The 11428-nt window shown below is 36.9% G+C and overlaps 1 protein-coding gene across 1 annotated transcript; it reads left to right on the forward strand.

The window, feature by feature from the left end:
• Nucleotides 1–3482: 3482 nt before the first annotated feature.
• LOC148190967 (uncharacterized) lies at nt 3483–11199 on the forward strand. Its single transcript, XM_088101225.1, has 3 exons — nt 3483–3513; nt 6526–8027; nt 11002–11199. The coding sequence occupies exons 1-3, from the start codon at nt 3483–3485 to the stop codon at nt 11197–11199; spliced, it is 1731 nt and encodes a 576-aa protein (XP_087957351.1).
• Nucleotides 11200–11428: the final 229 nt, after the last annotated feature.

Raw genomic sequence — 11428 nt, forward strand, 5'->3', positions numbered from 1 at the left:
TTCTCTTCACCCTCAATATTTACTCCTTGAAGAGTTAGAATTCTACTGATAAGCACTATATAGGGCAGATAATAAGCTTGACTAAGCCCAGCTTCAATCATGTGGTCTTTTGAGACTTCCACCCAGTTGGTGGGGATATCGTTCTTACTGGCATGTACCAGGAAGACATCTTCAGTCGTCATTTTGTCTTGTAGTAGCCTTCTTGGTAATATTACCCATGCAAGGATATGTGATATCATCTTCTCTTCCCTGTTTAATCCTTCATGAACATACAACCGTTCAATTTTATATCTTCTAGGAAATCTTAACCAGTTTCTATAAACATCTTTCTTTTTCAACAACATATTTGTTTCAGAGTTGTGTAGATGGGAGAATAGTCCCTCAGCTTTCAGATCAACTAGTTGTAGCCAGACATCGTTGTCAATATAGATGTTGACGCCTTTTACCCTTGATTGAATGTCTCCATTAACGCTTTTCAAATTATTTTAAAATACTCTAACAAGGTTGGGGTACCATTTACCTTTCATCTGTACCAGTGTAGAGAGCCCCTGAGTTTTAATCCATTTTGGGAAGTGAAAGCCTTCTTTTCAAATAAGTCAAGCTTCAGGAACATATGTGGTACAAAAATCTTGATTCTCTTCCCTCTGAGAAATCTTTCACGCGTTTCATCATCATTGATCCATCCCGAAGGATCAGCACATCTTGTAGCAACTACATCCTTCTCTCTGTTACTAGAGTGGTGTGATGAAGAAGCCATCTGACTTTGAGTTCCGGATAGTCTTTCTCAGTATTAGGGTTACAAGGATTTCACAGACAAAACACATTCAATGCTAACACATTTTCATAAGATGGAGATGTTTGAGGGCGCGAACAAACAAAAAAACATATACTTAGGCCCATTCAAATTTTCAAAACACAAGGTAGTTCAAAACAGAGACTAATAATCGGTTTTATTAAAGACGAAGACGACTTAATGTTTTGACAGAGTGTTACCAAAAAAAAGAGAAACACATACACACAAAATATTCAACTCAACACTTAATACAATCGATTAAAAGTCGCATAGCAGTATTTTAACAGAAAACAAACAATTCAAGCATCATATAACAAGCATGCATATAACAATCAGTCCTTCAAACACTTATGATGTTTGAAAAAGTTTAGATACAGTTACCACAACCAGTGACTCAAGAACTTGTTTATTTCATCATGATAGTTCACCCTTGAGTTGAATACTGCTTCAGCAACTACTGCTCCTTTCCTGCACAACAGTTAAACGATTTTGACGTTGGTACCCATTTGAATTTGGGTCCTGTCTTGTTAGTAGCAGGAAGTTGTTCCTTGGAACCCATTTGTATTTTCCCTTTGGAACACCAACATTTCTAAAATAGTAGTTTCTATTAGTGTGACCAATTGTGTTGTAGTAAAAGCATGCATTAGTAGTAGGTTTACTCAGATAAATAAATTTCTTTGAGTTTATCCTATTACTTTTGACCCTATAACCAATACCTTGTCTGTAGATAACTCTTCCAGATGATCTTAACACAACATCAAAATTTTCTTTGCCTTGAGTGAATTTTGCCAACTTGTTGGTTGATGACAAATTTATGAACACCGAAAAACGGCGCCAAAAACTTGTTTAACCCTCAGCAAGTGTGACCGAATCGTATCAAGTAATAAACTCGGTAAGACCAAGTATCGTTCTCCCAAATGACTCACGGCCTAGTTAGTTATATGATTTCTTGATTATTTAAGACTTGTGAACAAATTCTTGAGGTTTCAAATGCAAAAGACAATAAGTAAACATGTATGCATGAGTTTTGATCAATGGAAAAGAGGAACACAAACACTTGAACGAATTAGATGGATAAGTATGTTGTTGGGGTAATCAATTTCATCTTATATACTCTCATATACTTTAGGAATTCATCATTCTTTTCATCAATGTTAATGCCACTCTCTAAATCACCTTGCAAAGAAAGCCTATCCTTAATTACGAGTTCATACAATTCCTAGCATCCCTAATAATTAATTGTGAAGCACAGAAGCTTAAAATCAACCAACCCTCATATCCCTATGTTTAGGCAATATGCTATTGGGAGAATTTCCCCAGATCTAGATTTCCCCATATGTTCCCATATCGACAAAATAAATAATCATGACATCGAATGAGTTAAACAATGCATGCTTTGAGCGAAGAGGAAAAACCCTAACTAATGATGAAAGAAAGTATGTATCTCAAATAAGATGTTTAAACACAAGTTCCATATATGAGAGTTTCAAAAGATTACATTGATTCGCCAACAAAAATACAAAGTTTAGTTCACCATATTCATGGTGAAACTAGATGAACAATAATGAAAGAATGAAAGATAGAACCCTAGAAAGATGAATAGGTAGCCTTAGCATCCAAGATCTTCCTCCAAGGGGTGGAAAAGTGAGTGTTTGCTTCGTCTCCAGCCAAAGATACAAACCCTAGGAAGTCCTAAAGCTTATATACTATTCGAAATATTACAGAAAAGAAGGCCCAAGCCCATAAAAGTAACAGAAAACCAGTCCAAGCCCATAAAAGTAATAGAAAACCGGTCCAAGCCCATTTAGAATGGCACTCAGCGGTATTTTACCGCTGAGCGGTACTAGCGCATGATCCATTTTGCCCCCCAACTGCTATTTTGCCCCTCAACGGTGAATTCGGCACCCGAAAACTGCCGCTCAGCACCACTCGATCACACTTTTTCTGCATTCTGTTTGACTTTTCACCATTATGGTTGACTGTTGACTTTTCTTGTTAACTGGTTGACTTTTCTGGTTGACCGGTTGACTTTTCTAGTTTCTGGTTGACTTTTCAGCACTCGAATTATTCTGTACTTCAATTCTTCTTTCAAATCATTCAATTATCCTACAAAATCAAGGGAATCTTGCACAAAACCATTAAATTCACCTTCAACTCTCTTATTCACAAAACTAAAGCAAAAATATGAGTTCAAGCTAGTTCAACTCTCTTATTCACAAAACCATTAAATTCACCTTCAAATTGCTTTTGGTATCAATTTTAAGCATAAAAATAACGGTTTTTCAACCGTTATCACAACCCCAAACTTAAAACTTTGCTTGTCCTCAAGCAAACAAGATGTAACTCAATCTTCCATGATGGAAGACCATCTAAGACATACATTGGACCTCTTACTAGAGCCATGGCTAAGAGAGTTCAAGAGGAAGAAGGATCACTTAATATTTTGCTTCTATGGAAGGTGAATTATCTTAAACCTTCTTCTCTTAATTAAGCATGTTTACTTTGTTTTGTAGGATTAAATAAATTGGAGGGAGCAGCTGCCAGCATGGCATTTGGCACGTGAAGAAAGTAAGGCCTGGTTGGAGAAGCTTGCTGCCAAAGTCATATGCACCCAGCCAAAACCCCAAAATAGCCCAGCGTTGGATGAGAAGATGCTTCAAACACGTGAGGAGCTGACCTGGAGCAAGGCATGGGATTTGCTGGAAGGATTTGGCGTTTCTGTTAGGCTTCCCATTTGAAATTAGGCGGGATTTCATTTCAGAAAAGAGACCCATCTTCACTTATAAATAGGAGGGTTTCTTCCTTGTATGGTTACTTTAGAGCTATGCCCAAATGCTGAGAAATATATTCCAGTCTTGCATTCTGCTCTTGAGTCAAAATTGCTTGCTAATTCTTCATTTTCTCTCAAGCTTCCTTCCATTATATGAAGGCTTTCTGAGCTGAGAGGCTTCACTCATTTTACCTTGCTTCATTCAAAAATGTCCATCACCATTTACTCCATCAATTCCGCTGCACACCAACACATCTACCACACCTCTGATCTGGGAGCTTCAGGCCACTGGTTTCCTCTAGAATTTGGCTCCATCAAGTGGTATCAGAGCCAGGTTCTCCACGCACCAAGGAGCTAAGCATTTCTTCTCATTCTGCAATTTAATTCTGCTGAATTCCATCTCTGTTTCTGTTTTCTGTTTCTGTTTCAGTTTTAATTCTGTTTCAGTTTTTGTTCTTTTAATTCTGCTTCTGTAATTTTGTTCCAGCCTTTAATTCTGTGTTCTTATAGTGTTTTATGTCCATTTTTCATTTTAAACGGTGAATCATTTCTTGTTTGAGTCAATTCCAGCTTTGAACTTTAAATTCTGTTTTGTCTAAAGTCTTGTGCAAACTACTGTTGCTGTTTTATCGTTGTCACTGTTTTGAAATTGTTTCTGTTGAGTTCTGTGCTTACCAGTGCTATACAAGTTGTTTGTTACCATTAGAGGCAGTGATGAGTTGATCTAGCCTTGGTAATATAGGCTGAAGCATCCAATAAGCCAAACTGGTTTTAAAATTCTGTTTAAATCTGATGCAGAATTTTGTTTGTTGTTCTAAATCATCAAATCTGTTTTCAGCTGGTTTTGGTTGATTCTAAAGCTTGATACAACATTGTTTAGTATTGTTGAATGATGCTAAGAGTGTAGCCAACCATAACAAGCAATGAAATGCAATTTGCATAGCTTGGTTGTGCATAGACACTAGTCATTTGCTATTTCAGATTTAAATTTGGTTTATCACCGTGCCAATTTTCATTGCATAGTTTAATCTGAGTTTGGTCATGCTAAGCATCTTTAATTCCAGCTTAGATCTGTGTATTCACATTTCCTAGAGTCTTTTCCTTGCTGATTCAAACTTTGATTCCATAAAACTGAATTTGGTTGGTTATTTTGGTGCCATTTTACTGCATAAGTGGTACAGCAGTAGGGAATTTCGAAAATCCGCTGTTTCCTTGCTGTTTTATAGTTTGAGCAAGTTTCAATTGATGGTTCAAAGTTGCTAGTACTATTCATTTGGTCAAAACATGACTTATATGCAAAATTGCATTTGAAACCATCAATTTTTGAGTGAAAATGGAAGTGAAACAATGATTTCGAATTATAGGCAGTTCCTAAGTTGTTTTAAGGTCTGAACATGTTCAAAATCATCATTAAAAATTGTTGAAACTGTCCAAACAAAGATTGAAACATTTCCATATAGTTTTGGATCTCAAACCACCAAATTCAGTTTAATTTTTCTGGTGCAGTTCTGTTTTCCAGCTGCTGTTTGGTAATTTTGATGCAAAATTCATTATTGGATTGTGAAAAAGCTGGTTCCATGATTAAAAATGAAATAGATGACCCAAAGAAGTAATATCAAGTGATAAAAAGCTGTTGAACTGTGCAATCCAGATTACAGGCCCTGAAAAATCAAAATTCAAAAAATCTGAAAGTCATTGGGGCATTTTATCAAACAGTTTTGAAAATTATCAAACAGTTTGCATTTGGAATCATTTCTGAACTGTGTTTGCGTTTTTAATTGCTTTCTTAATCTGTTCTAGCACCTTTGGTAGGTTCCTTTTGTGTACTTGCTGTTTTTTCCATACCTAGTTCATTTGTTTACCACATTTTTGGCTTCCAAAATTGTCAATTATTGCTGGAAATTGGTGTGGAAAACTGTTGCAGAATGGTAAATCTGGCTTGGTTTGTTTGAGTGGATTTAAGGTACTGTGATAGCTGTTGTGAAGCATCCAGTTGCAGAAACCTTTACTTATAATGGTAGCATACTAGGAAGTGAGGGGAAAGCTGAAATGAAAAGCAATTAGGAGCTCTTGAGTAGATGCAACTCTGCTGTCCAGCAGCTGCAGAATACATTACAGCAGCATAATTTGCTACAAGAATTTGAACAACTTGCATACTGTTTTTGAGATACACTTGGCAGCAGCTGAAGATTGAAGTCCACACTGTTTTTACACATTTAATTGAGCTTGTTTGAGTACTTATATCACGGAACCTTGTAGTTTTTTAATTATATTTCTGTTTTTGTGCCAAGTGACTTGGGAAAATGCTTTTGAAGCAAATCCAAGCTCACAATTGAACATTGTAATAGTCCAATTTCGTTTTCTTAGTGTGAAAGTGTGTCAAGGGGCTCCAAGTGTCACTTGCACTTTCACTTAGGGCCGTCTAGCATTTACATTCTTGCATCTTTATTGCTTTCCTTAAATGTCTTGAGTAATCCTTTTGTTTTTAGGTCTCCGTGGTATTTAGGATAGCATAGCATATAGTAAACCTTTCTTTGGTTTGTAGGTTCATAACATTTAAAAAGAATTTGAAGAATTTCTACTTAGAAACTAAAGTAAGAGAACATTCTAAGGAAACTCTGGCTAAGGAAGAACTTGGTTTCTAAGCTTGTCCATTTGTGACTCACCTCTTCTTCCTGGGAGCTACTTAGAAACATCTTTTACTTCTAGAATCTCTTAGAAATTTTTCACCAAAAACAAAGAAAGTTTGTGAAAATCTTTTTTTCATTCATTACTTGTCAAACATTTTGAAAACCTTTTGAAAATTTTCCTTTGACAAGAATGAGTCAATCAAGTGTGCAAGGAAGTTTGAAACCCAATAGTGAAATGTCTTTAAGGGAAGAATTTGAGCAAAGATTTGAACAAAGGGATAAAGAGATTAGTGAGCTCAAAGATATGATTAGTCAACTTTTGATTAATCAAGATAAAAAGAAAGAGAGGTCTTCCCATAGGAGAAGAGAAGAATCATCATCTTCTCCAAGTGAAATTGAGCAAAATAGTAGTCATCACAATGATGACCACTACCAAATGCCTCCTAGAAGACAACATAGAGTTAGAGAGCATTACCCAAGAGAGCCTAAGATTGATCTTCCTTCCTTTCATGGAAAAGATGATGTAGAAGAATACCTAGAGTGGGAAATGAAAGTTGAGCAATTGTTTGAGTGCCACCAAATAGATGATGAAAGGAGAGTCACCATGGCTTCTCTAAGCTTTCAAGGTTATGCCTTAATTTGGTGGACAGCCTTAGTCAAGGACCATAGGCTAAGACACTTACCTCCCATTAGGTATTGGAATGAAATGAGAGCTGCCTTGAGGAGGAGGCATGTACCAGCCTACTATGATAGGGAGATAATGGATAAACTCCATAAACTCCAACAAAGGAACATGAGTGTTGAGGAATATAGACAAAAAATGGAATTACTCATGTTGAGGGCTGGGATAAGAGAGGAACCAAGAATCACAATTGCTAGGTTCCAAAGTGGACTCAACTATGACATAAGAGATAGGGTTGAACTTATACCCTACAATGATCTCAATGAGTTAGTCCAACTTTGTGTGAGGGTAGAGCAGCAACTCAAAAGAAAAAGCTCTACTAAGAAAGATTACCCTCATAGTTACAAGAAAGAATATAAGAGGGAGGGTAGTCTAATTAAGCCAAGATATGAAGAATCTAGAGAGAGGGAGAAAGGGAAAGAAAGAGCCAAAGAACCTCCAAAAGATAATAAAAGTAAGGAAACCAAATGCTTTAAATGTGGGGAAAGAGGACACTATTCATCTGAGTGTCGAAATAGAAGGTCAACTTACATTCTTGAACATGAGAGTGAAAGTGAGGGTTCTTCATGTAGTGAGTCTGAAACATCTACTTCTGAAGAAGAAGAAACTCTACCTTGTGATGGAGATTTACTCATGGTGAGAAGACTCCTTGAGAGCAAACATGTAGAACTAGAACAGTCACAAAGAGAGAACATATTCCACACAAGATGCAAAGTTTTAGAAAAGACATGTTCAATGATAGTGGATAGTGGCTCTTGTTGCAACTGTTGTAGTTCTAGAATGGTAGAGAAGCTTGGCTTAACCACTACTCCTCATCCTAAACCTTACAAACTTCAATGGATCAAAGAGGATGATGGAATAGTAGTTAAAGAACAAGTAAGTGTACCCATTTCCATTGGCAAATATGAAGATCAAATTGTTTGTGATATAGTACCAATGGAAGCTGGGCACATATTACTTGGAAGACCTTGGCAATATGATAAACAAGCTTTACATGATGGAGTCACCAACAAAATCACCATTCAACACAAGGAAAAGAAAATTATTTTGTGTCCTCTTACACCTTCACAAGTAAGAGAGGACCAAATAATTCTTAAGAAGAAGTTGGATGAAGAAAAGAAAAAAGAAAATAAGAAAGAAAGAAAGAATTTGGTAACCCATGCCTCAACCCATGAAGTTGTCCAACCTCAAACCTTAAATATTTCCAAAAATCTTTTTCTTGGACAACCTCATTTCCTTCTTTATTGCAAAGAGGCATTTGTTTCAATCACTCATGAACTTGGTTCTCTACCAAAGGGGTTGCAAAAACTTTTAAAGGAATTTGATGATATATTTCCCAAAGAGGTACCAAGTGGATTACCACCTTTGAGGGGAATAGAACATCAAATAGATTTGGTGCCTGGGGCAAGCCTACCCAATAGGCCAGCCTATAGAACCAACCCTATGGAAACAAAAGAAATAGAGAAACAAGTTAATGACTTGTTGAACAAAGGGTGGATCCAAAAGAGTTTAAGTCCCTGTGCTGTGCCTGTGTTGTTGGTCCCTAAAAAGGATGGGTCTTGGAGAATGTGTACAGATTGTAGGGCCATCAACAACATAACTGTCAAGTATAGGCACCCCATACCTAGGCTAGATGACATGTTGGATGAATTACATGGAGCAAATCTCTTCACCAAAATTGATCTTAAAAGTGGATACCATCAAATAAGAATTCATGAAGGAGATGAATGGAAAACTGCTTTCAAGACCAAGTTTGGTTTGTATGAATGGTTAGTCATGCCCTTTGGCTTGACCAATGCTCAAAGTACATTCATGAGATTAATGAATCATGTGCTTAGGGAATGCATAGGCAGATTTGTAGTGGTCTACTTTGATGACATCTTAATCTATAGTCAAAGTCTTCAAGAGCATCTTAGACATATCAAGGAAGTCTTGCTTCTTCTTAGAGAACACCACCTCTTTGCCAACTTTGACAAATGTACTTTTTGTCAAGAAAGTGTGATTTTCCTTGGTTTCAAAGTTGGAAAAGAAGGTATGCATGTTGATCCAGAGAAGATCAAGGCTATACAAGAATGGCCAACCCCTAAAAATATAGGAGAAGTAAGAAGCTTTCATGGGCTAGCTAGTTTTTATAGGAGATTTGTGAAAGACTTTTCCACCATAGCTGCTCCTTTAAATGAGTTAGTCAAGAAAGATGTTCCTTTTCTTTGGGGTGATAAGCAAGAGTTGTCTTTTGAGACTTTGAAACATAAGTTAACTCATGCACCCATTCTCGTTTTACCTAATTTTTCCAAAGCCTTTGAATTAGAATGTGATGCATCTGGGATAGGTATAGGAGCTGTTTTAATACAAGGAGGACATCCCGTAGCTTACTTTAGTGAAAAACTTAGGGGACCTACCTTGAACTATCCTACCTATGACAAAGAGTTGTATGCCCTCATTAGAGCTTTAAAAACTTGGGAACATTACTTGGTTACTAAAGAATTCATCATCCACACTGACCATGAATCTCTCAAGTACATAAAAGGGTAAGCAAAGTTAAACAAAAGACATGCCAAGTGGGTGGAATATCTGGAGCAATTTCCCTATGTCATCAAACACAAAAAGGGGAGTACTAATGTTGTTGCGGATGCTTTATCTAGAGGACATGCATTATTAGTAACCCTAGGATCCCAAATATTAGGATTTGATGACATAAAAGAGTTGTATGAAAATGATGAAACATTTGCATCCACTTATTCATCATGTCTTAAGAAGCCTTTTGATGGATTTTATCTTTCTGAGGGGTATCTTTTTAATAAAGGAAAACTTTGTATACCCCAAGGATCCATTAGAAAACTTCTTATCAAAGAGAGTCATGGAGGAGGACTTATGGGCCATCATGGAGTTGATAAAACTCTAAACATTTTGAAAAGTAAATTTTATTGGCCACACATGAGAATAGATGTTCAAAGGCATTGTTCTAAATGCATAGCTTGTTTACAAGCTAAGTCAAAGATTATGCCTCATGGACTCTATACACCTCTTCCCATAGCTAATACCCCTTGGGAGGACATAAGCATGGACTTTGTCCTAGGATTACCAAGAACTCAAAGGGGTTATGATTCTATCTTTGTGGTAGTAGATCGTTTTAGTAAAATGGCTCATTTTATACCCTGCCACAAAGTAGATGATGCTAGCTATATATCTCGACTCTTCTTTAAGGAAATAGTGAGATTGCATGGTTTACCCAAATCTATAGTGTCTGATAGAGATGTGAAGTTCCTAAGCCACTTTTGGAAAACTTTATGGGAAAAGCTTGGAACTAAACTTCTATTTTCTACTACATGTCACCCACAAACTGATGGGCAAACTGAAGTAGTTAATAGATCTCTATCTACATTATTAAGGGTAATATTAAGAGGTAACAATAAATCATGGGATGAACATCTACCTCATATTGAATTTGCTTATAACAGGGTAGTCCACAAGACTACTAATCTTTCTCCTTTTGAGGTTGTTTATGGTTTTAATCCTATCACACCTCTTGACTTACTACCTCTTCCAGAACCATCTCTTTTTCTTCATAAAGAAGGTGTTTCTAAAGCGGAGTTCATCAAGAAGTTACATGAGAAGGTCAAAACCCAAATTGAAAAACAAACTCAAAAGTATATAGAATACAACAACAAAGGGAGAAAGAAAATAGTTTTTGAAAAAGGAGACCTAGTTTGACTTCATTTGAGAAAGAAAAGATTTCCCGCTCAAAGGAAGTCCAAACTTAGTCCAAGAGGAGATGGTCCATTCAAGGTGGTCAAAAGGATAAATGATAATGCATACATCTTAGATCTTCCTGAAAGTTATAGTGTCAGTCATACTTTTAACATCTGTGACTTAATTCCTTTCACAGGAGATGATCAACAGGATGCAACAGATCTGAGGACAAATCCTTCTCAAGAGGGAGGGTCTGATGGAAGACCATCTAAGACATACATTGGACCTCTTACTAGAGCCATGGCTAAGAGAGTTCAAGAGGAAGAAGGATCACTTAATATTTTGCTTCTATGGAAGGTGAATTATCTTAAACCTTCTTCTCTTAATTAAGCATGTTTACTTTGTTTTGTAGGATTAAATAAATTGGAGGGAGCAGCTGCCAGCATGGCATTTGGCACGTGAAAGGAAGGCCTGGTTGGAGAAGCTTGCTGCCAAAGTCATATGCACCCAGCCAAAACCCCAAAATAGCCCAGCGTTGGATGAGAAGATGCTTCAAACACGTGAGGAGCTGACCTGGAGCAAGGCATGGGATTTGCTGGAAGGATTTGGCGTTGCTGTTAGGCTTCCCATTTGAAATTAGGCGGGATTTCATTTCAGAAAAGAGACCCATCTTCACTTATAAATAGGAGGGTTTCTTCCTTGTATGGTTACTTTAGAGCTATGCCCAAATGCTGAGAAATATATTCCAGTCTTGCATTCTGCTCTTGAGTCAAAATTGCTTGCTAATTCTTCATTTTCTCTCAAGCTTCCTTCCATTATATGAAGGCTTTCTGAGCTGAGAGGCTTCACTCATTTTACCTTGC

The sequence above is a fragment of the Vigna umbellata genome, chromosome 11 (assembly GCF_029865625.1).
Source record: "Vigna umbellata cultivar VRB3 chromosome 11, Vumbellata_1.0, whole genome shotgun sequence".
NCBI lineage: Eukaryota > Viridiplantae > Streptophyta > Magnoliopsida > Fabales > Fabaceae > Vigna > Vigna umbellata.